The sequence below is a fragment of the Haplochromis burtoni genome, unplaced genomic scaffold (genome assembly GCF_018398535.1).
Source record: "Haplochromis burtoni strain Fernald_Lab_line unplaced genomic scaffold, NCSU_Asbu1 Contig_24, whole genome shotgun sequence".
NCBI lineage: Eukaryota > Metazoa > Chordata > Actinopteri > Cichliformes > Cichlidae > Haplochromis > Haplochromis burtoni.
In genome coordinates this window covers 1,317,665-1,344,285 of record NW_024582385.1, presented here as the reverse complement: position 1 = coordinate 1,344,285, position 26,621 = coordinate 1,317,665, and the positions used below count along the sequence as shown (strand labels likewise).

The 26,621-nt window shown below is 41.2% G+C and overlaps 1 protein-coding gene across 3 annotated transcripts; it reads left to right on the top strand.

Moving 5' to 3' along the window:
• The first annotated feature begins 208 nt into the window (after positions 1–208).
• Positions 209–26,012, top strand: pcp4a (Purkinje cell protein 4a). 3 transcript variants are annotated; one of them, XM_042218825.1, is made up of 4 exons: positions 209–428; positions 18,139–18,187; positions 22,002–22,034; positions 23,852–26,012. In XM_042218825.1, exons 1-4 carry the CDS (start codon positions 333–335, stop codon positions 23,980–23,982), a joined length of 309 nt encoding a protein of 102 aa, XP_042074759.1. In that variant the 5' UTR covers positions 209–332; the 3' UTR covers positions 23,983–26,012. The 3 variants fall into 3 exon arrangements, with proteins under 3 accessions (XP_042074759.1, XP_042074760.1, XP_005936023.1); XM_042218826.1 differs by lacking the exon at positions 22,002–22,034 and having other exon boundaries at positions 213–428; positions 23,855–26,012; XM_005935961.3 differs by lacking the exon at positions 22,002–22,034 and having other exon boundaries at positions 242–428.
• The last annotated feature ends 609 nt before the right edge of the window (positions 26,013–26,621 follow it).

The following is a 26,621-nucleotide window of genomic DNA, read 5'->3' as shown; positions in this document are numbered from 1 at the left end:
AAATAGTTGAAAAGTTTAATCTTTTAGGTTTTAACAATTAATCAACATTAGCCAGAAAACATCGGAAATGTAAGACCACAGTGACTGGAACATGCTGTGCTGGTTCGGGATTAACAGGAGCTTCACATCAAACTATCCAGTTTAGTAAACATATAATACATGAAAAAAAAATGTGTTTGATGGCTTATTTTATTTTCAGCGGACCCGCAGAATCAGCAGATGGTGGAAGACGTGAAGGCTGCTCCTTAGTGTTGAGCTACAGACGAGGAGCCCATTGGCTTCATGGAAATGTGGTGAGGGGGGAGCGGGGCTTCCTGCGCTATAAAAGCGGAATGTGCGCGCGTGGAGAGGACGGTACCTTCAGTCAGTCGACCGGTGAGCATCACAGAAATCCACACGCAGACACGCACAGCGAAGCCATGAGTGAGGTAGGTTCTTCTTAGTAAATCGCTTTTTCCGCTTTGTGTTTGTACTTTGGCGTCAGAGACAACTGATATTCCGGACTTGGTATAAAGTTATAAGAGCAGAGCTGCAGATTCAAATAATAATAACATTTAACCCTCGCTTTGTCCAACACTCTTGCTGCTGAGATAATCGATATTCAACTTTGGTGTAGAGCCATAAAAATAACATGCACACATGTTTAACATGAAGAATGAACTCAGTGTGCGCTTTTCTCGATTTTTCCCCACATTCCTACATTTTACGCAAAAAAGCGATAAGCGATAGTGTTACAGTGAGTCACAGCCTAGATGAATATTGCTTCTGTTGTCATGACTGGAACTGATGTGCAGCTACCAGGCAGACTCTCAGCATACGTGATGGGATTTTTGCAGCTCTGATGATCTTAATCACTTCACAAACTTAAAATGACAGCCAGCACAGTCAGGTTGTTTGAGCCACTCCTCAAACCGCTGAACTGTGTGTGTGTGTGTGTGTGTGTGTGTGTGTGTTGAAGTTTTACTGGTGAATATGGCTACCAGTGACATTTCAGGCAGCATTGACCTACACAGTTAGTCTAATCATACAACTATTCAGATGTGAAAGAAGAAGCCAGTCTGATAATGTCAGAGTGGAGATTAGAAGTAAGAGTGTTCACTGGCAGGGTAAGTCCTGTTGTTTCTGAATTATTCAAGGCTAGCTGGGAACCCAGGGAAATAAAACATTCCTTGAGCATTCACAAGGAGCCAAGGCTCCAACAAGACCGCTCGTTCAACCCAAGAACCTGGACTGACTAAAACCATATAATACAAGGCTACTTTTAACCTGTCTCCAGCTCTGAGTCCACTGTTGGGCTTTATTATGCAGTAATTTTGTCACTCGATTAGTGCTTCCAGTGTATGTAAATTGTGATGAACACCAGCTGTCTCTACCTTATGAATCTTTTATTGGAGACTTGTTATGTCTTTTTGTTCACTCACATACACACATACACAAACTCACTGACTTCTCTCCTCCCCTCCTGTGTGCTGCTTACAGAGTGAAGTTAAAGTCCAATAAATAAGTCATTATTACACAAAGGAAAAGTCATGAAATAAAATTGCGTAGCGCATGTCTGTGATGGATTCTTGTGTCTTTAAAAACAGCAAGGCCAGGGCAGGAATCTGTTGCTCTGAATGAATAATTAAATGCAAATCAGTGGTGGGCTCCATTTACCTTTAAACACTGCTCTTCTAGCTCTTTTTCATTGCGCTCAGAATCCCACACAGTTTTAATGCTCGTCAAGATAACCGGCATTCCCACCAGAAGCAGAGAAGACTCACATCACTGTAGAATCATTAACAACAACAACAACAACAAACTTTATTCATATAGTACTTTAAAAAACAGTGGTATGCCAAAGTTAACATACAAGAGGGTCAGATATAAGTAATAGAGACAGATGAAGGCCATGGCAAGTACCATGTATGCTCGCAGGTTGATGGCATTAAAAACACAGAAACAAAAGAAATACAAATAAAAGCATCATAGAACAATATGTGTAAAGGATAAAACAGTCAAGAAAAATGTAAAAATAATTTAAAGTTAAGAATAGAACTAAAGTAGCAGCAAGCATTAACTGGTAGAAAAGGCGAGGTTAAATAAATAGGTTTTAATTGCGATTTGAAGGATTGAATGGAATCGGACTCACGGATAGTAATGAGGAGGTTATTTCACAAATTGGGTGCAGCCAAGGCAAATGCGCGGTCACCTGTAGTCTTCAGCCGGGATCTCAGCTGTACCAAAAGTGACTGGGAAGATGATCTGAGTACCCCAGCACGGGTGTATGATCTAAGTAGTTCAATTAAGTTGTCTAGACAATGGGGGAGACCTTTATCAAAAACACGGAGACTTATTTCTCTAGGGACACTTGATCTTACCATCTAAAGCAAGTACAGGCAGTGCATATAAGCAATAAATATGCCTATAAACACTGTGTAACTGCATTACAGCAATCTACCGAGGCTAAATCCTGTTTCAAAGCCAGACAGCACTCTACACCAGCCAACCTACTGCCTGGATTGGTAGTGTTTTAAAAATCAATGCATGTATCACTGTCGTATTAAGCCTTACACTGTGCTATGATTCATGAAAAAAAAAGGCCATAAGTGATCCCCTGCTGTATTGTTCAGGCTCGGACTGATTCATCTTTGGCAGTGTCCACAAACATCAGGCAGTCTGAGGCTCCTGTCGAGAAAGTGGCTTAAATGTGCTGCCTGTCACCATAGTGATGAACAATTCTGCATTTCCAGCCAGTAAGAGGCTTTGAAATTACATTAGCAGCATTTTAGGCTGGTGAGGACTGCATTGCTGATGTTTATGTTGCATATTATCCATAAATCTCTCAACATTTTGTTTCTCAAACTCAACCAACGTGTCTGAACTCGGCATCATCTTCTTATTTAAAGCTACATAAAATAGAAACTTTCATTTAGTTGCTAGTTGCTGTGCACGTGTCTAATGGGAATTTTCCAGTGTAAGTAACCTAGTGTCGCTTGTAGTTGCTGTTGTGCTGTTTCGAGTTTTAGTCCTTTTTTTGTTTGCTTAAGCCTCCGGTTGTTGAACAAAAATTTAATTAGATGGCTCTCAGTGGAGAGGTTTCAGCCAGCTGTTTGTGGTTGCCAAGATATGTCCGTTCCACTTTTCAGATTTCCAGCTAAAGATAATGACTCCTTGTGTAGCCCAGTTTCTCACCTGGAGATTTGCCTACAATACCCAGCCCCGTGGTGGTTCAGGGGGAAAAGTGCCAGCCATGCAAAAGCGACTGCTGTTGGTCATGTTACATCTCCTCCCTTTTGTGTGATTAGTAGAAGTACATTGAAAGTACAGTGTGTACAGTAGGCTGCTGCACAGGGGCAGATCCATGTAAGAGAGAGAAAAACACATCTGAATTGGTCACATAGCTACTGGATAACTGTAAAAAAAACCTCCTCTAACAACAATTTGTGATTTCTGTATTCACTTGGTTACATCTTTAATGATTTTTCCTGTTTCAGTCACTGAGGGCAGTGAGGATGCCGCTGCCCGGTGCTTCTTTGGTTACATGCAGACTGTAGCGGCTTTACACCTGGGTCATGTTTTCATTTATAAAGGTATACGACCTCTATTTTGGTGACATACTGCCAGTGACCCCTTCTCAAGAAGCAAGTGAGCAGTCAGATGGTGTATATACAGTTTAACCAGATAAACCACTGTTGAGGTAAAACTCAAATTTACCATGAAAATCCTAAGTTCTTTATTGTTATAGTAAATATCAATTTTCTTTTACTTTTCCGAGGATGTGTTGTGAGCTGAGTGGCGGCCTAGAGCTCTTCCATCTTCCCATCACTCTATCTCTAACTCCAGACACCTTTTGAAGGAAACTCATTTCCACCACATGTATCCCCAAGCTCATTCTTTAATAAGTTACTGCCCACAATACGTAGTAATGTAGATCAATGAGTAAATTGCTTCACCTTCAAGCTTAGCTCTCTATTTATGGCAACAGACTGGTACTATCTGTTACTGTACTCCAGATCTCTCCCTCTACTTTGCTCTCTTCCTACTCATGAACTCCTCCCTAAACGTGAGCAGGTAAGCCATTGTTTTATGGCTGAGAGGCATGGCCATTGGACTTAATGGTGCTAATTCTGCCAGCCACTTAGCACTGGGCCACAGATGTAGCCTTAGTCTATGTCCAAACTTGGTATATCAGCAGTTATTGAGTAGTTGTCCTGTTATTAATGCTTGTAGAACAATAAAACTGTAGTGAAATTGTTTAATATCAGAAAAAAAATAAAAGAATATGATGATTTCATATGTGTTGTTCTCTTATCTGGAACATAACCTGCTGTGGAGCAGGTTTCCAGCTACCATGGCAACATATTCCAGTAAGAAGTGAACCACCTTTGTTGTACAGAAAACCCAGAGTTTACCCTGAAGATTTCTGGATAAGATGAAATACTGCTTTGTAGTACAGGCCTCTGATGGCAAGGTCCAACACCCACCAGGAACATGTCTACCTTTTTGCAACATGAGCTAAGTTATCACTGTGATAGTACAACTACTGAATGGATTGCATTAAATTATCCATCCATTTTCTGCTGCTTATCTAATTCAGGGTCACGGGGGAGTTGGAGCCTGTCTCAGCTGACATAGACCATGGACAGATCGCCGTGGCTAACACAGAAGGACAGACAAGCATTCAAACTCACACCAATGGCCAAGTTAGAATCACCGATTAACCAACCCTTATGGTGGTACCCAGAGAGCACCCACAAAAAGAACATGCAAACTGCACACAGAAAGGCCCCGGCCAGATGATCAGTTCAAACCCAGGACCCAGTGCTAATCACACCCCTAACTGGTGGCCTGCACTGAGTTAAACTGGAATAAATAATGTCATTTGCAATTGAGTGCTCAGACTTTGTTGTGGTAAATAAAGTAACTTTTAGGGCAGTTATGTGGTCTTCCTCACCCTGGCGCTAACTACAGAGACTGACGTTACTGCATTCAGGCAGTAGTCTCAGACCGCTCACTTTTATCACCTTTTTGACTTCTCGGTGCACAGTGTTGGTAGCACAATGGTGAAGTCATTAGCAAAGTTGTCACACAGAATGAAGATGCAGGGGAATAAAGTTTTCCTCTGGAATTCCACTTTTTTCTGGAAAACAGAAAGGTGGTGATTTCATATGTGTTGATCTCTTATCTGGAATATGTTAGGTTCTGGTGAGAGAGACTGAGTGGCTGTCTGTCTGTGATGGACTGGTGACCTGTCTAGGGTGTATGACAGCTGTGACTGTGAATCGGACATGAACAGATAGATCTTTTTAACTTATTGGTGGACAATGTCATGATGCACTGCACAATAATAACCACGAGGAAGATGGACAAAGCCACACAACTGAGACTCACAATGCAATAAAACAGATTTAGCCCTGGTGTCAAATTGTGCAGCAGCTTTTAGTGGACACCTCCACCTGCTAAAAGCTAGTGTCAACAAGACTGTACTCAGATGTGGAAATCTGATTTTCTTGTAATGTCTCTGTGATTCTGCTGCAGGTTAATCGTGCTGTGCTTAAGTGCTGCTTGACATTACAGTTTTTTTAGGATTTGACTAGCCTTTTAAATCAAAGTCATTTTCATTGTGATGATTCACTTTAAGCATGTTGTTGTGTGTGGGCTGTGGCGTGTACAGTGTGTGGATGATTAAATGGCAATTTCTTAGTCATCTGTTAAAAATCTGCTTGAAAATGTAATTATTGAAAGATGGCCACAAGGCCATATTAATGGGGATATCCTGTTTTGTCCTTCAATCAGTGCATCGACATTTAAGTGGTCTCCTGTTGTGTTCACCTACCTCATACTTTAATTATATTGAGAGTGGTGGCTATCATGGCTGCTTGGCAAAGCATTTAGTTTCATCATCCAAAGTGGACTAGAGCCTTTTTTATTAAATTAATGAGATAAGAGTGTTAGAAGTTGCTGATCAGTGTAAAAAGGACAGCAAGCTGAGTGGGGGAAAGCGTTCAGGGATAGATTTTCCTTAAAACTCCTTTTTGCTGACTGAAGATGAGGTGATAGAGATGTGGACTAAAGTGATGATTAGAGGAAAAAATCTCTGCAACTGGGAGAAAATGTTCAAATAAATTTTGACTGAAATATTGTTGATTCCATGTGATGTTTTTTTCTTGCTCATTGACCATAAATGTCAATTTCTGGTCATTTCAATCTCCAATTCTCTATATGAGATGCACACACTAACCCTAATCCTGCTTTAAACAGTGAACAGAGATTACACTAAAGTAATTTGGTGGCATTCCAGGTTTCTGCACATGGAAAATGACAAACAGCAGCGGGGGAAGAGTGGGATGAGTAAGGCCAACGTGGGAAAAAATAAAACTGACTGCGGTTAAATGACCAAGATGGGATTTGAAGGGAACCTTGCAGATGTACAGGTTTACTCCAAGGTTCCCAAAATGCCATTCATCACTTCTCTGGGGAACTACAAATAATCTTTTATAGGAAGAACTCATACTGTGCTATAATTCGCTTGTGGCCATTGCCTGACATAAAATGCAAAGCCACCCTGAATTGAAAGCGAAATCCTAATTTATTTATCAAGTTATAAAACCATCACATCAACCACATTATGCCCCTTGGAGATTCTTGACTTTCCAGTCTCCAGTAGTGGTATTACCTTTCCCTGAATGAGAACAGTAAACGACTCTCTTAACCTTTATGTGTAAATCAGAATCAGCAAATGACCTTTAACTGTTAAACCGATATGAGCTTCATTCATCTGTTTGTTAGTTTGTTTATTTTTTACTAAAATGGCTTGCCACACCACTTAGCAGTTCATATCATAACAGCATCATCCATTTGGGAGAAAGTACCGACAGAAGCGGAGTGTTTTTAAATTCCACTGGGATATTTCTGGCATACAGGATGGAAGAACGTGAGCTGGCTCTAATCTCTGTAGGTTTCTGGAGTTACATTATAGTCATTCTGTGCAACAGTGCAGCACATTGTTGCTTATTATTGTTTTAAATTATGTATTCAGTGTTTACAACTGCTTTTTTTTTAAGACTATGAGTATAGTTTTTAATGCACACTCTGCCTAATGCATACTAATGCTCTTTGGGAAAACCATGCTGATCTTTTATTACTTTTACTTGAATGACTCCGGCTGGAAAATACTGCACACTGCTCCTTCCATATATTGAAAATATGCTGTTTTAGATGTTTATGTGAGATAGACACTTTCAGTTGAGTTTGAGGGGTTTAATGAATCAGTACTTTTCAGTGCAGAGAGGTCTATTAACACATAGTGAGTGAAAGTAAAGTGACTGAAGAAGACATGAAATGCATCATGGGAATCCCCCGGCAGCCTACACCTATTGCAGCATAACTAAAGGAGGATTCAGGGTCACCTGGTCCAGCCATAACTATATGCTTTAGCAAAAAGGAAAGTTTGAAGCCTAATCTTGAAAGTAGAGATAGTGTCTGTCTCCTGAATCCAAACTGGAAGCTGGTTCCACAGAAGAGGGGCCTGAAAACTTACAGATTATCATGCTACAGAAACAGAGGGAGGCTGACAAATGGCAGTGAGGATGATGGGTGGCATATTTATTTATCTACAGAAGAATTAAAGTGAATGAAAAATGTAGCTGATATATTAGCAAAACAACTGGTTAAACTTTGTTTATTTGGTCAACCGAGTGATTCAGATGTTAATCTGAAAGTGCTGCTGAAGTATGCATTCAGTTCAGTTCAATTCAATCCAATTCAATAAATCACAACAACAGTTGCCTCAAGTTGTGATGTATTACTGTAAGATAATACCTTACAAGCCTCCAGTCCAGGCCTGATTTTTTTAAACCTTGTTTGTATGTGAGGAGAATGATTTTAAATTCAATTCTGGGTTTAACAGGAAGCCAATAAAAAGAAGCCAGTATAAGAGAAATATACTCCCTCTTTCTGGTCCCTGACAGGACTGTTGCTGAAGCATTTCAGATCAAATGAAAGCTGTACAGGGAGCTTTTAGGAAAACCTGGTAATAATCACTTACAATAGTCCAACCTAAAAGAGAAAAATGTATGCTCCATCCATCCATCCATTTCCACTTACCAAATTCAGGGTTACTTGAATTCAGTTACTACAGGGGTAGAGGCAGAGTACAAACCTAGATAGCCTGTTGCAGGTGTCCCAAGGGAAGCGTGAATAATGTAGATAGAACTGGTCTCAGCACAGAACCCTGTGGAACACAAATTAATTCGTCTTTTCAACTTGACTGTTTTACTAAATCGAACATGGCAAGAGTTCCCCTATTTATCATTAAAGCTTTCACTACTAATGTGCACAGTCTATATTAAAAGTTACTTACATCACACATGGTGACCAAGCTTGTTTACAAGAGAAGCTAATCTGCTATGATGAAAGTGCTCGTTTATCTGCTAATGCTAGCTCGTTCCCCACAATTTGTGCAGCTGTTAACTGATCTCACAGCAGTGAAAGCACAGTCAGTGGCTTGTCTACAAAGCTAATCCCCCATCAGTCTCAGCTTGACAAGCTCCATGCACTCTTTATGGGACACAGGCAAGTCCATGAGAATGCCTGTCAGATAGCTACAGTCAAGTCAAAGATGTTGTGGAGTAGAAACATGAAAAGAAAAGTGCAAATACCTCTACTTGAATAAAATTACGTTCCAGCCCTGCACTACTATGCTCAAAATAGTAAACATGGTAACAAGGCCAAAAACCTGGTTTGTTGTTTGCTGATGTGTAACCTTTTTATTGTGCTTATATAAGCTCGTGGTACAGCCTCAGAGCTACAAGCATGGCTTTAGCCTCATTCACTGGTGTTTTACTGCCGCGAGTGCTGATGTTTTACATAACCCACAGACAGTTGTACCTAAGCTGTAGTTCTCAGTGTCACATCCTGTACAGTAAAAAGAAAAGAAAAAAAGAAGCTATTTTTATATCGTTTTTTTCTTTTTTTGTAAATCTGGGATGAATGTGTAAAAAAAAAAAAAGCCTAGTCCATCACATGTGTCATCACACTGCTCAGGTAGTCAGTCATCGCTCAGCAGTGTCACTCTTCCATGCTGTCATCTCTGCTTCCAGTCTGGTGGTGGGGAAGCTGCTACACAGTTGTAATGGTGCTGGGATGAGCTGTCTGTGACCTAGTTTTGCTGTCTTCTCGTTAAATTGTTAATAGATCCTGAGTGCAGCATGGAGTCTCTCTAGGGAGCTGCAAAAAGAACCAAAAATAGCCCCCCACACACTACCGAGGTAATTTATTTATTTTACCAATTGCCAGGTCTTATGAAATCAGTCACTGAGAGAAAACATACATGAGCATCACATGAGGAAGGAGTGACGGAAACAACAAATCTTTAGAAGCTGCAGAAATAAATGTAAGTTTCTGCTGACACTGAAACCAACCCGCTAAAGAGCAAATTCTGGATAGACTCCATCTGAATTCTTGCAATGTGGACCGAACAAACAAAGAGAACTTGATGATAAAAGAGTTTTATTAAACTTAATTCACTTCATTATTTTTAGACAAATAATGTTTTAGGTCGTTAGCCACAAACACACAAAACAAAAGAAAGGAAAACAAACAAACAAAAACAAGAATTGTATGACCATTGAAAGGCTTTGATCATTTAAAAACTGCCAAACTTTTTAATAAAACTTGTCACTTTAAGTTCACGTGTTTCCTTGCACTCCGTGTAGGATGACATGTGGGTCATTTCTCACATATTTCCTGCTCAGCCATCTCGAATTTGCATGAAAATTTTATGGTCCCAAGTTTTAACACATGCAGTGAGTGCTCTGAAATTTTAGCTTCATATATCAAATACTTTGAAAGATACTGAAAGTGGTCAAAGTTTCCTTGTGGTACTCTTATTATAACTCAGAGCAGAAAATATTCTAAAAATCTGATGATGGTGCGATTTTAAAATGGAAGAAGCACATATTTAACAAAATGATTTTCTGAATTATAATTAGAGTACCATCTGGTTTTATTTGGACAATCTAAAGATATTTTTGTTTTTGTGATACAACTTGTTATATTTGCTCCGTCCAGCATGACAGCTGATAATGGCATTTTCTTCAAATATGTGATTAATTATGTCACATCAAAAATAGTCTACATACTTTATTTTATAGTATTCTCTAATTCAACTATGTATATTCAGAAATGGTCAGTAATTTTTTTTTTTTGCAGTTTGAATTTGTGTGGTTGTTTGTTCAAATATGTGAATTTGGAGGGGTGCTGGATTTTATTAATTTTATTTGAACTGGTCAATATTTTGACATGTTTTGATGTATCTGTCCCAGATCACATTATGATTGTGATTAATTCTGACGGTAAGAAAGACCAGTGATACAGGAGCACAAAGGACGAGAAAATTAATAATTTCTGGTGTTTATCGAGCTCTGTTTGTTGCCAGTCAACCATGGTAGGCATAGTGGCACACACTGTACAGGAGGAGATCATCATTAGCAATATAATTATCATCACTGCAATCCATTTGTCAAGCTCCCTCTGTTTCTGGCATATGGGACTGGAAGCCTGCAACAGTCGTGGATCCTCCTCTGAGACAATGCAAGCTAAAAAAGAAATATACATAAGCTGCATATAATCTGCTCAAACACCAACCAGTAACACAAACTTAGGTTCAGTTTAGCTACTGGCACCAGAACGTGTACGAGACTCGTGGTCTGCTCTCATCCAGCTTCCTGCCCTGACTCCCCAGATTTGTCTTTATGTTTGTGCTGCAGGGCCAAGACTTCAGAGTAAATCCAGATAACAAAGTGCAGAATCGATCAGTTCAATTATGTTTTAACAGCTAATGCTACTGATTGACCTGGTAGTTCAGCTTTCCATACTACATTGTGCCAAAACTTTAAACTAGCAAAAATCTCTTTGCTCAGTGTCCACAAGTTTGGGTCAGTACTCTTACCAAGATAGTTCCAAAGGCCAGATCTGAATGAGGGTGGGGGAGGTTCAATTTGCCATGTTGCAATGAGCTTAGCTCCTGTCTTGCTAGCTTGCGCTGCGCTCAGTGGATCTGCGCTCAACAGTGCAGCCTAGGCGGAGTAGTCGAACACAGATCCACTGAGCGCTCAACACAGACAGCATCGTCAGAAGAAAAGTTGTTCAAATAAATAAAAAAATTTGTATTGGTCGATACGTATGCGTACCGAACCGAAAGCAGAGTATCGAACGGTTCAATATCGATACGAGTATCGTTGCACCCCTAATATATATATATATATATATTTGTGTGTGTGTGTGTTCATACCAAATAATCTTCTTTAAAGTACATTGCAAAGTGTTTCCTATTGTAGAATATAAATTGCTAAGAAGTTTTCTTTTCTTTTTCTAATTATATACAACAAACATGTCTGTGGTACCTGCTCCTTTGGCAGTTTTAATAATCATGATAGCAGGCATCTCAGCTTGGTGTCACATCTGTTCCTTAGAATGTCAAGGTCACAGCTGTCAAGTGTGAACATTAATGGAAAGTGGACAGCTACAGGAGGTTAGATGTGCTTTGATGATAAAAAAAAATATGCGAGGAGGGATATTTGATCATGTCTTGTAGAGCTAATCACAAAATATGGAAATACTACAGAGCTAGAATGCAGTAAAAACAGTAGAAGTGCTGTGTAGAATAACAACAGAACTTAAGATCAAGCTAGTCTTTCTTTCTGTTTGGCTTCAAAGGAGCCTGAAGTTTTTAATTGGTCTTGAGCAATACTTCTCCAGGCTTTATGAATGTTTGTTAATCATGAATTAATTATGAATTACGAATGTTCAAGCTTTTTCTTTGGAAATTGGCTGCTTGTACACATATTTTCAGTCCAGTCCTTGTACCTGAAAATTTTTAGAGGAATATCTTTTTTCTATTTTTTTGTTTTGTTTTGTTTTAGCAACATAACATTGAGTTGTTGTTATGAATGATGAATGATGATGTTATAATGATTGTTATGAATCATTCAAGTATAAAAATGTCACCTACCTCAAGGGATGAACCAGTGCTGTATTTAAACATTAAAGACAGCTTAGCAAAGAAAACAATTGAAATTTTATCTTTATGCAGTAGCAAAACAACTGGTGTCACAAAAACGCACCATAACCAAACAGAAAACACACAATGGAAGGTTTGTACTCCCTAGACGCCACACCTCAACTTTACTGTGGGATCATCTTGTCAGGGAACCAAAGGTGAACATGCAAGCAGTGGAGATAGCAAAGGTAGATGAGTTTAAATACCTGGGTATGGACTATGGCTGGGCTATATCATACCGTTCACGGTGTAATGTTGGGCAACGATAAGAAAATGGAATATGGCGATAGAATATGGGTAAAACACGCATGCGCAGTGCCTTTGTTTTCATACGCACATGGCAGCGACGCAGAATGAGAAGAGCGAAAGCGGATCGTTGAATGAAACGGATGAACCAGAACTGGTTTGTAAAAATGCTGCAACTTCAGTGGTGGAACTGGTTTAGCTTTCGTCCATCAGATACACAACAAAGCACTATTTTTGGTAGCGCATGCTAGCGGGCCGTCGTTATTACCGTGTTGTTTGGAAAATACGGCGCACTTAAAATCAATCCTTTGATTTTTCTGAAAGTCGACAGAGCCCCTTATAATCCCGTGTGCCTTATGTATGAACTCTGGTTGTGTTTACTGACCTCGAAACGATTTTATGTGCACGGCGCTCGAAAATCTGTCAAATGTTTCAGTACGACTTTGCTGAGCTACGAAGCCGCACCGCTTGATGGATTGTCGGAGCATTACGGCTATCGTAGGCGGAGCCTCGCGGAGTGATACGTACTGTGCTTCAACATAATATTACCGTATTGTGTGTGTATAACCTCTTTTTAAGTTTTGTGGATGTTATACATGGTTATGCTGAGGATATGTCGGCCAGTTTCCACTGGAAATGCCTTTTGGTTAAACTGTCAGCAAGGAATTTGCATTTGCACTGTTAATTATTTATATAACTTTAATGCACATAAAAAAGCTGCTTGTGTAAGTGAAAATACATTGATGTCAGTCTTGGCATACAGTTTGATCTCATCTATGTAGAGTAGATAGCTGATGGTTACTCCACTCCTGAATCTATATTCTGTGGTGTGAATAAGGCACAGCGGGACCACAGATCATCACTTAGAGCCATTTCATTGAAATCACATCACACCACAACCCCTGAGTCCCCGTGTTTTTAACTCAGCGGGCGTGATTAAGGATGCCACACCGCAGACCGCGCCCCACCACATACCTCCATCGCCCGATTGAGGCCGGGGAGCCATCTGGCCGAACCTACTCCCCCGCCGCGAGTGGGAGAGGGAATCAACCCGGACCGTCGGCGCCTGCGGGCCGCAGCAAAGCGACGGGGAGGTGGGAGTTCAGGTGGCTGCCCGCGAATCCAGTGGCGCCGGCGATGCTGGTTTGGAGGTCGGCCGCGTGGCAGGTGGACGCGGCACGGCCGGAACAGTCGTGAGCCCCAGCCTGGACATGCAACACAAACACATTTCTGCACAGTAAATGGTAAATGGTAAATGGCCTGTATTTATATAGCGCTTTTCTAGTCCCTAAGGACCCCAAAGCGCTTTACACAACCAGTCATCCACCCATTCACACACATTCACACACTGGTGATGGCAGCTACATTGTAGCCACAGCCACCCTGGGGCGTACTGACAGAGGCGAGGCTGCCGGACACTGGCGCCACCGGGCCCTCTGACCACCACCAGTAGGCAACGGGTGAAGTGTCTTGCCCAAGGACACAACGACCGAGACTGTCCAAGCCGGGGCTCGAACCGGCAACCTTCCGATTACAAGGCGAACTCCCAACTCTTAAGCCACGATCAGTGACAATGCTGCTTCCTCAAATGAACTAAGGGCACAAGTGATGAGAGTCAAACCTAAGTAGGGATGGGTATCGAAAGCCGGTTCTTGTTGAGAACCGGTTCCCACTGTTTCAATTCCTTGGAATTGGTTGCCATTTTTGCAAACGATTCCCTTATCGATTCCAGTCGCCCCGAATGACGTCACCACGTTGCGGAGCGTCATTTACCTGGCAGGAAACATGGCACCTAAGCGGCTCAAACGCTCAAAACTTTGGCTATACTTTACGAGAACGGATGACAACAGGGCAACTTGCAATACTTGAAAAGTAGATATTTCATTTAAGGGAGGAAACACTACGACTATGCAAAAGCATTTGCTCACAAAACACGCGATGACCTTAAATGAATGTCGTGTTTTTAATTCCGCTCCGGACTCGTGAATCTCAACCCAGCAGCAGCGACAACGTTTGCACGTCCTCTCCCGTTAATGCGGCAGGTAAATAATCAACTAACAGTGCATATTATGTTCGCGCGATCTGCCTTATTACAAAACCTGCCATCACTGTGCATTTAGGTGACCATGATGAGACAGACAGACAGAGTCTGGCTCAGATGCTGGCAGTTCTCGCTGCAGTCTACCGGTAGCGTCTCCTTTCAGGCCAGGATAGACGAATGTCACAGAGCAGTGACTCAGTTTGTGGTAAAAGGCTTGAACCCATTTGCCACAGCAGATGATTTTCAGTAAGTGAATGTGTTTAATTGTAGGCAGGGACATTACTGGATATTCTTGTGTAATTGCTACAGAATAATTTATGTTATACTTTGTTATTGCTACAGAAGAATATTTATTTTATTATTTTACATTTACAATTTTTTTCCCTGGGGACCCTGTGACACCCCATTGAAGAGCCGTAGGCTGTGGATCTCTTAAGATCTCACTGTTGGGTTTGTAAGGCCATGTTACTCCTAAATTTCTATCTTGTTCAAAGAGAAGATATAAAAACAAAGTTCTAAGCTAATCGACCTTAGTGTTCTCCTTTTTTTATAAAGAATCGATAAGAGAATCGATAAAGAATCGAATCGTTAAACAGAATCGAAAATGGAATCGGAATCATGGAAATCTTATCAATACCCATCCCTAAACCTAAGTAAAAACTGGGATGGGTCGTGACAAACAACTCATATGAAAGTCACTCGTTGCTCCCTAAAGTCATCTTATGATACAGACTGCAGGCGCTCTCTTGTTCTGAAATTGAAGAGATGAAACCTCTGCTGAAGAAGTGAAATGGAACAGAGAATCAAATAGTGCAGAAAAAATGTGCTAATGTGTAAAGAGTGTGCACATTAGAAGTTCAGCCGTCATGTAAGCTGTGAAAAATGGAAGACTGTTAAGGGAAGAATGGAGTGGGCATGTTGGAGAAAAGAACGCTGTCCTCCAGACTTTAAAGGAAAACATTTTATTTATATTTCATGAACCAATAAGGCTAAACATACTTTGTTGCCATAGCTTGCAGCTAAAATACACCTGGTGATGATGCAGGAGTTGCTATGATAATGATATATACAGCTCTTGTTCAGTCTCCGTCTTTAAACTCAAAATGAGTTTTTGAGACAAAGACAAAAATAATCTCACTCAAAGTAAACACACACACACACACACACACACACACACACACACACACACACACACACACACACACATAGATGTGTGTGCATCCAGTTCTGACCTGCCGTTTTTTACTGTTCATCAATATTGTGCTCCATCTTCACATTGTACTGAAACAATTGCTCAACTCTTATTGTCATTCTCCTCCTGGATCTCAGCTCTGGCTGAATGCTCGCTTGTGGTGGGTGGAGGTGTGATGTATGGCACCATCACTTCATGGCACTGCCTCCTGCCCTCTTGAATAACAGACCACAATCAACCAACTGACAGTAAGCACGATGCCAGGAATCCCAGTAGATTTCTGCATGTAAACAGAAAAACAGATGGCCAAGTTGCCAAACAAGTTTTTCTTCTACTTGTTATCCTGATGGCATAAGGGGACTCTGGGGGGAGATATTTGGCTTTATCTAGGAGTCCAGGCAGCAGAGCTATATAAACCCTCTATACACATTGAATATTCTATTATATTCTCATAAAAGTGTTCTATTAGGTTGAAGTCAGGACTCTGTGCAGGCCAGTCAAGTTCTTCCACACCAACCTCTTCATCCATGTCTTTATGGACCTGGCTTTGTGCACTGGTGTGCAGTCATGTTGGAACGGGGAGGGGCCATCTCCAAACTGTTCCCCCAAAGCTGGGAGCATGGAATTGTCCAAAATGTCTTGTTATCCTGAAGCATTAACAGTTCCTTTCATTCGAACTAAGGGGATGAACCTAGCTCCTGAAAAACAACCCCACACCACAATCACCCCTACACCAAACTTTACATTTAGTACAAAGCATCAGACAAGTACCGTTCTCCTGGCAACCACCAAAACCAGACTTGGCAATCTGAGTGACAGAAGGAGAAGCATGATTTGTTACTTCATGGACTATAGAGCTAGAGAGAACACGTCTCTACTCCTCAGTGGCGGTGTGGTTTACACCACTGCATCTGATGCTTTGCATTGCTCTGGGTGATGTAAGGCTTGGATGCAGCTGCTTGACCATGGAAACCAATTCCATGAAGCTCTCTACACACTGTTGTTGAGCTAATCTGAAGGCCACATGAAATTTGGAGGTTTGTAGAGATTGACTCTGCAGAAACTTGGCGACCTTTGTGCGTCTCAGCGTTTTCTGAGCCCGATCTGTGATTTTGCATGGCTGTGGCTGAATTGCTGTCATTCCCAGTTACTTTCACTTTGCTATGATAACACTAACAGCTGACTGTGGAATATTTAGTAGTGAAGACATTTCACGACTGGACAAGTAACATCCTATCACTGTCACAGTTGACACTGGCCAACCGTGGGGATGTGAGGAAGGAGGACCCAGGCGTGGAGCCCTGAATGCAAACAGTGCATTTATTTACAGTGAAAATGGAAAATAACAATAAATCCTCAGTGCGCTCCCGACTCCCGTGACGTCCTCTTCCCAGTGTCAGTGTTCCTTGTCCCCGCTCCTCAGTGTCTGAGCACCCCGTGCTCGCTGAGCTCTCGTTTCCACACTTCTCCTGGGGAGATAACAAACAGGCAGCTGTAAGACACACACAATGCGGCAGACTAACCGTACTGACCGGACGAGAGACTAACGTGAAGTCACGCAATGATCCAGCGTCGGAGAGGGCCACACCTACCACGCCTGAAGGCGCCTGTAAACAGGTGCTCCCAGACACACCCAGACTCACACATATACCTGCAAGCAGGGAGAACGAGGGACAGCAACATCAAAAATACATATAATGTAATACAAGTCCATAACTGCTCAGGGACCCCAGGTCGCTCAGATCCAGGTCCCTGACAATCACGGTACCAGGCTGCAATTCACTGAGCTCCTGAATTCAGTGATTTACATGGATGGGTGAATACTTTTGGCCATATTGTGTGTTTATCAAGAATGAGGAACTCTGATGGCACAGATGCCAAACTAAAATGATACTTAATACTTTATATAATTCTACACAGTCGCAGTCCGTGCATGTCAATATCAAGCATAAAAAATAAGACGTGCCTTTTTTGTAGCATTAAGTATTGGCATGATTAGCAGTAAACTGCATGTTGCAGTACTTTTTATACTTTGTAATAAATATTTATTAACAATCCAACCACTTTTTTGTATGCACATCAGCTCAGGACCCAGTATATGTTGGTATGCAGCCAATGATTGACCCGCTAACCTTTGACCTGTTCTAGTGCCTGAGCCACAGCCACCCCAAATAAATGGCACGAAACCAAAGGTCCATGTGAAGGAAACTCTTAGAAAAGCAGAAGTTGTGAATGTGAAGCGAGCCTCGGCTCACACTGTAAGCCTGGATGCAGTCTTACTGCAGGCGAACGGCATCATCCCATCAGAGAACTGTCAGGAGCTGCAGGAGCAGGTAGAGCAAACTTGTCTCTGCTGCAGAAACATGGATTATAGATCAGCATATCACATCCTGGCTCGCCTCACAAAGAACCACACCTCTCCTTTCAATTGTTTTATGTGTTGCTCAAATCTGTGTGACTATAGCAGATGCTTGTTTTGCTTCAGGAAACGATCAGATTGGTACTTGGGGGAATGAACAACATATTTTGGGTTGAAGGCAGGTTTACATGTAGCGTCTCAGGCTGATGTTAATTGTAACTTTTAATTGCTCATTGTTTCTCTTCTCATTTTTGCAGAGACAAGCATCTGGCCCAATGACCGGAAACAGCAAAGCATCTGTCCAAGGTATGTATGTTTAAACCGAATTTAAACAATGTGACGTTTTCACCAAAGATTAGATTGTTTAAAAGACAATCATGCATAAATCTTTACACACTAAAGTGACCTCAACACCACAATAACAAGCTAAGATGGTTTTTCGCACCAGCTTGTGTACATGTTAGTGTCACAATCTGGCTGAAGCAGACTGTATGGAGTGAGGAGGAGGACCCAAGTCCTGACACCTGAAAGAACAAAACTTGAGCTTGACAAAAAACGAGCCATTTATTCAAGGCCGGTGGAACAATACAAACCGAAAGGGCAAGTGTGAAACTAAACTATAACCTAAACTGGGTGATCTAACGATAACACAAAAAAACTGGAACATGAACGTGGAAACCCGGCATGAAAAACCTGGAATGTGAAGACTTGACATAAATACACGAAATCCCTGGAAACATGGACAAGCACACATAGCAGGAAAGCAGACAACCGGACAAGGAATGAGTGAAAACTCCGAGACTAAATACCCACAAGAGGTGATCAGGGGAAGTGAAACTAAATACACTGAACATAGAACGCCAGACCTCTTCAAAATAAAACAGGAAACATAACAGGACGCAGACATGACACACGGACTGTTGAGGGACATGCACATTATGAATACAGAGGGGGAAAGGGGACTGGGGATGAGACACGGACATAACTAAGCACAAACAGAACATGATGGCTGGGGGGAAACACGTGACAGAAGGAATGCGTCACAAGTGGAAAACATGTAAACAAGAGGAGCAGATGGGAGAGAAAGGCATCAATGAACCACATGAAGGGCGACTTAAACACAAGGGGTGAAGACATAAGGGGAATCTAATAAAAAATGAACTATAACTGGGCAACGTAGGGGCATAAGGTAACTAAATTGTCATGCGCTGCGGTGCGCGTGCACGAAAGGATCCAAACGCAGACTCAAGCGCTAGCAGAAAAGGACACCTTATTATAATAACAAAAGGCGACCCGGGAAAACCAAAGGAGCAAAACGAGGAACTACAAAACCCGGGAAACAATGATGCGAGGAAGCCGGAATCGGGACCATGGGAGGCTGCAACAGAAAGGGGAGAAGATTACTAGGGAGCCGGGAAGCGGAGGAAACACATCAAAACTGAGTTAGACCAGTTGGCTTACGATTAGAGCGGGACCGTGGGAGCTGGGGAGGGAAGTCCGTGGAGGTAGTGGATGGGCCAGATGATGCACCGGGTGATCCAATTGAGCAGGAGGACAGGCAGGTGGCAGACGCTGAACGCCGGATCGAAACCTAGACACAAGTAGGCAGATTTAACGCAGCTCCAACAAGATAGTAATGCAACGCTTTCGCGGGAGTCTAGTTACCACAGAGAGGTGATTAACGGACTGGCGTGGAGCATCCGTCAGCGCCGGGTTAAGTAGCTCTTCAGGTAATCACCCCGATGGAGAGCAGGTGTGCCGGTGATGGCCCAGCCTGGGGGTGTGGCTACCCGCGCATCACACACAGGACCACGGACAATGACATAAATGAACTTAAACATAGACCATCAAAATAAAACTCAAAGCACTGGGTCAAACGACCCAGGACCGTTACAGTTAGTTACAGAGCTGAAGCTGGGCATTTTAATATGGGAGCGTATCGGGACCCATGGCCTCTGAGCCAGCCTCAAAACAGTCGTTTTTGGCAATGCTGCTATGGCATCATTTTTCATCCTCAGAGGTTTTCACTTGGTAATGATACAACTTGGCAAAAACACAATTTTTTATATCTGACATCTTTAAACAATAAGAAAGTGTTACAACCAGTTTTCTTAAAATAAATAAATGAATAAATACAAGTATATATTTTTTAAATCCTCATATTTGAATGTTTTCTCTGCAATTAAGGATTATTATTGTGAAATTTCATGCTGATAAAATGAAATCTAACATTGTGCTCCAGTATACCTGTCGTGCTTTTCTTATTTAATTTGAATAGTTGATTTCAGTTTGTTTCTTCACTGTTTATCTGAAACAACACACCAGTTCTTTCTAGCATGGCAGTGACTTACTTTGTAAACTGGGCCATGGTATTGTTGGCATGATGAAGTAATTCTAATCCCTTGAGTTATAAACAGCAAAATTGGACTGTGAATACTTGGCAGAATCCTTTGAAATTCATAAATGGTGCTAAGTGCAGAACTATCATCCTGGCAAAATGATAGTGTGGAAGAACAAAAGACTGCTTCTAATGAACCTCACACCAGTGAATGGCATTTTTCAAGACCTGAGCTCAGGTGAGAAAATCAGTCTGGCTTGCAGGATTATCAGTCGCTAACTAAGCTTAAAAAAATATATCCTGTCAGGAATATGCATTCAGCAGCTGTTCGACCATGGAGAAGGTGTCATAAATCTTGTAAGTAAATCTAAGTAAGTCATTGTAGTCTGCACATTTTCTGAATTCAATTTCACGGCACTCACTGAATGTAATCTCCTCCACTGCTCGAAGGTAACATTCTTCTCACACAATCAGTGTAGCAGGTTAATAGCAGCCCATTCACTGCCAAACAGTTCCATAGTTCATTCAGCACAGAAGGACTGGATGTTATTTCGCCTCCGTCTCTGGGGCTGCTGATAACCCTGTAAAGACCCCGTGTTGAAATGGATTTTTGTCTCAACCTTTGGGATGATGAAGTGTGTTGCAGCTCTGGCTCGGTCCGAAGGGGGACATGACAGCAGTGATCAGGAGGAATTTGAGGACACTAAATTGAATTTGACACGTGTGAATTGCATTCTTGTGACATTTGTCCGTTTTGGTCTTTCCTTTTAAGAAGAGGGGGGAAAGCTGTGTGCCCTTGAATTCTATGCAGGAAAGAAAAGGCACTCACAAAATGAATAATGCTCAACACATGACAATATCACGAATCACAAATCTAAAGATGACATGTGTTGCATATATTGTATAGAAACCTCCTTCACATAGATGGAGCCATACAACTGCTGTCATTTCCCTGGTTGCTTTGGCATAGCCACTCCAATGTCTCTATTCTCACCTCTAACATTTTTTTAATCCATTCATATAAATTACATGCCATGTTCCAGCTTCAGAAAAAGGGAAATCTCAAAAAGCAATTTCTCACTGTAGCAGTTTATATTTGTCAGCAAGACCTTCCTGCTCTTCCATGTGCGTATGCGGACAGTGGCGTGAAAGAGGCCCAGAGAACAGCAGCAAAACCTGAAGTCAAACATGGCGGCCCATTGTGTGGGGCTTGTGGGACGAAGCTATATCTCTTAAAAATACAGAACATAATAACTAATTTACTTTACAACATTCATGGACTGTACCATTTAATATACTCAGAATTCTAAGCAACACTTAAACATATGGGAATTGTTATCTTTTAGTTCTTAATTTAAACTTTTTTTTCTTTTCTGACTCCAGCAGATAAAGATAGAAACAAAGTTACTGCCAAAGTCCACAGTGCCTTGCAGTCTGGGATAATTAACATTTCCCTGTTTCAAGATTATAGATGTTTCCAATGTTTGTTTGACTGGGCCTTCACTAATCATTGTCCATATACTCTAAGGTTGCTGTAATATATATATAAATGATCTGCAGCAATGATTTACAGATGGGATTCATTCATTGGTTCAGCAGTATGACATACATATGACCTAAAGCCTGATGTGCTTTTAAAAGTTTCTTTGTGGTGTAAAGGGCATGAGCCATGTGGAGCAGGTGTGACTATAAAGAGTGATGGTGTGTGTGCGTAATAGAGAGAGATGTGTGTGTGGCTTCTGCAGTTATGAAATATAAAGTTGTTTTTCACTGTCATCCAAGGGCTTCAAGGTCAACAAAAGGTACCATCTAAGCGTAAGTAGGCCATTTGGAAAAAAATCACCTTTCATGCAAGAGTGCACAACCACGCACGGAGCACTGTACTGCATGAAAACTGTAATGCTCGAATAAACAACTGACCTTTTAAAAAAGCGAATGAATGAGCATGATGTTTTCTGGTGGTTTTTTTTTTATTTCCGTGAGAACTGAAGAGATATCCTGTAAAACCTTTCACATGTTCATGTTCTGTGATCAAGCAGCCAGATGCACTTCTGTCTTCTCTGTTTATCCCTGTTTGGGCACTTCATCTTTGTTGCTTTGAATCTATTAATCAGAAGGTTGTTTCTTAATTAAGTACAGTGCATCTCATTCCCTTCACACACAGCACCCGGAGGCTTGAAGGAGTTTTGGGTTCTGGCTTAAAGAACTAGAATCTTCTCTGCTGCGCTGTGAAGAGCACGTTCCCCGTTTGCTTCTTTTGTCAGTTTGGGAGCTTCTGCTCTGTCCTTTTACTGAATGTCAGCCATCTGTAATGACATTTACATCTAACAAGAAAGAGGTCACTTCTGCAGCACTGCAACAGAGCAGTAAACTGCAAAACCTTTACTAAATGTTTTCTTTCTGTGTTTATAAACCGCCGTTTATACTGTTGTTTGTGTCCAATAATGGCTCGTTTAATGGCTTCCCCATGCCCAGAGTTTACCAGTCTCTTTGAATCTGTAAAACATTAGGCTTCCCTCAGCTGTCGAGGATCTTCCAGCCTGACGAGGATAAAAGTTAGGCTCATGAAGCTGGCGGATCAGTGTAAAATAATGGTTTGAAATTAAATACAAAGAGAAAATATAGCGTAAGTAGAAGCAGTATTCATGCATATGTTCCAAGAAGCGGCTTTACGTTGCTCTCTGTGTCAGGAGTAGAGGTTAGCCAAGTTTGTCAAACTAACCAGCTAGTCTTCATCTCAAAAAACTTTTATGCAAATTTACATATTCTTGTAAAACCAAAAGTTTACAATATCTGTGACAACTAGGAATAAAAAACAGCCCTGGTTGCTGAATGTTCTCTTTCACAGGATAAAACAGAAACTTAGCGTTTTGGACACCAGGAGTAAGAAATATTGAGACTCCCAGTTCATGACATGTGGACACTTGTAAAGGTTTTCTTTGCCAAAACACATAAAAAGTCATTTGGCATCAAATATTTTTTCAGCGCACAGGTTTACCAGGTAATTTTGAAGCTTGAATCCATCCTGTGAAAGTGAGACAAATTAGTGAGTGAAAACAAAGCCCTAAACTTCCTTAACTTGGATGAGTTTACATCCTAATTATTGACAGGAATTACAAACTTGCAACTTACAGAACAACAGTATTTGACCCTCTGGGATGAAGTGTGTTGGTGATTATATGTTACAAGCCTCAGGGGGGCAGTAGTGAGTCCTTTATCATTTGATGCACTGTATTCAGATGACGTCACATTACTAGAGGTTCATTTTGCTCAGAAGATAGAACAGGTCATCCATCGGTTGGAAAGTTGGTGGTTCAGTTCTTGGTTGTGGCCTGTTGAGGAAAAGCTGGATCGTCAGACACCAGCTTGTCGGTCTGGTGACTCAAACAGGCTCTCCTCCGCATAAATCACTTCGCCAACCCCAATGTTACGGTTAACAGGTGGATTTTCCCATTTGAGTGCAGCTAGCCGAACAGCGAACACCCACTTATTGCTAAAGAGACAGAGAGTGAAAGTGGACAGCATAGATTGTGCCTTGAGAGAAATCTTTCAGGAACTTTTGATATGTTTATGAACTCCCCTCTTGAAAGTCCTGCTATCCTCTCACATTTCCACGTCTCCTCTGTCCCCAGAAGAAAAGAAGAACAACCTCCCCCCGGATTTCGACATCGACATGGACGCCCCGGAGACGGCGAAGGCTGCTGTGACCATCCAGTCACAGTTCAGGAAATTCCAGAAAAAGAAGCAGGATGTGAAGTCGTAGAGTGGCATCTCTTGGCCTCGTCTTCAGCTGACGTGGGCCCGGTCATGCATGTCAATTAAACTGCATCATTATGAACTGGAAAGGGAGGGTGAGGGCGAGATTCCTGAAGGTGGAGGTAGAAGGGTGCGGTTAAATTGTACCTTTGTGAAAGTCTGTGCATAATGAATAACTTTACTATATACAAAATGTTGCATTATTACTTTCTTGGTGTATGTATTTAGATAATAATATAATTTTGCTATTTCTTTTTTACTTCAGTGACACTTTACAGTGTGGTTTCACACTCACTGCACACCCACATAAACAGGAAGCTGGCAGGTCTTCTCATGTAATGTTAAACAGCGATCTTTGATTGATGCTATAATCTGGGTCACAGTACCAGCAGAAGAGTTGGGCTCCACTGGAGGCCTGTTACTGGCTTCTTCCTGTGGCTGAGCAGAGTGATTCCATACTGTTACCAGTGTCTTTAAAATCCAATCAGTTTAGTGTCTCTAAATGTGTTCACATGTCAGAGATCTCCTCTCCGACACACTTTCCCCCCGATGACTCTCTCAGTTGTATCTTTGTTGAGACTGCAGATGTTGTGATTGTGGTTCTTTGTTGTGGTTCCAGTGTGATTCTTCATTGTTAGATTGGCTCACGTGTATTGTACAAGCACACACATGCATGCATGAAAGCTCACACATACATGCACACATGCATACCCACTTCTACAGAGAAATAAATAAAGACAACGGAAAGGAGTGATTTTTTTTTTTGAGTATTTGTTTCCTTGCTACAGAATTCGTGCACCGCATGCAGCAGGTCACATGCTTCAACATCTGTGATTTAAGAAGAAAGTTGAAAAAGCTGACAGTGAAGCATTCATGTGCAAAGCTGCAAGATTATACGAAAACTTTAGTGATGATTGTGAAAGTGGTTATATGCACACACAATGTACTTTGTGTGCTGCGGTTAAAAGTCTATTTTCATTGATCACAGTGCTATACAAATATTGCACTAGTTAATTTTTTGCTAGTATATACAAGCTGGGATCAAAAGGTTCTAATGATTGACCTTGAAAAGAGGTTTTAAGTGATTCATGAACGTCGTTGATTTCTCATTCAACATCCTTTTGTCCTTGTGGACCTGTGCCCTTAACTTGATTTACATTTTTGGTAATGTGGACAAAAGAGTTGTACTAACCAAACTGTTGAATATTTTGAATTTAAATATTTTTTAAAGCAGCTTAAAAGTACAACTTTCTCAAACACAGATTTCTCCATCATTCTAGTAGCAGATGTTTGGCTTCTAGAAAACAAAATCATGAATTAATTAAAACTGGAAAAACAAAACAGGAGATCCAATTAAATTTTTATTTTCGATTGTCACAAACAGTGTCCAGGAGCATAAAATCTAAGCAATGTAGACCCGCATCAGAAATGAGCTCCTGGTGCTTGTTGACATGACAGGATTCAGTATGTGACTGGACTGTCTCCACTTGGCTCTAAAAACACCTTCACAGCATGGCAGACCACAAATGCTGAGCCACGTTTTCCTATTTTTGCCCTGCAGTGCTACTCATTACTAATTTGTTACCATGGAAACACTGTGTTATAATGCAGGCAGACTTTTTAAGTGTAAGTTACGTGGGGTTTTGTGTCGTTTCAGAGCAACAATATCACACGGCGTTAAACACAGTGCTGCAGGTGAATCTCTGCTCTTCTGCCATCTCATCAAAAAGCACAGCTGCTGACCACAGTGTTCAGTAACAGAACCTCAGTGGAGTGGAAGACGTGAAATTCTAATTTAAACCTGTTTCCTAGTAGATATATTGGGTATTATTTCACATTAAAATCATTCGTAATGGAAGCTGAGAATTTTATCAGGAAGTAATGACATGTTTGTTATGCTGTGTATTATGTTCTTTTCAGAAAATGTCCAGGCATCCTACTGCACTGTATGATCTGTAAAATTCATTTGAAACATTTGCCACATTCCCACAAGTAAACTCAAGCTATAATGACAAACTAAAGTGAAGTTTTCTTTCTTCTTTTGTGTCTTTATGATTTGCAAACCTGGATGTGGGCAGATTATCCCTTTCTTCTTAGCATATTGTGTAAAGTAACTTCAGACTGGAAGGGAAGCATCTATGATGACGTGTCTTCTCTGTGCGGGTTTGTGCCTTTGGCCCTGGGTTTTTCATCACCTCCCTGATCGATAACCTGGCAGCCGGCTTCAGAAAGAGTCCTGATAGTTCCAAACTTCTTCTATTTTACATTTCTTGAGTGCTCATAGCAGCCCTTGCACAAATTAAGGTTTAAGTTTCAGCAAAGTTTTATTATGTAGGCATTTTTCCCAACATGCAGTGTTTAAATTGGGATTTTATATACATGTCTGAATGTGTGTCCCAGCTAAGTACGAGTTGGGCACACTCACATTCTTCAATACATCTGTAAGGAACAATTTCGATTTTGATTTTCAGTGAAATCTGTAGAAATTTCTGATTAGTTTATTATCTCTTCGCTTTTTCATTTACATATATCAATGTTGATTTTGCCAGCTGAGTGCGAACAGATCACACTGTAAGGATTTATCTGTGATCATCACATAAACTCCTTTGCTGTAACTCACTAAATGAGTTTGTGAGGAGTAAAAAT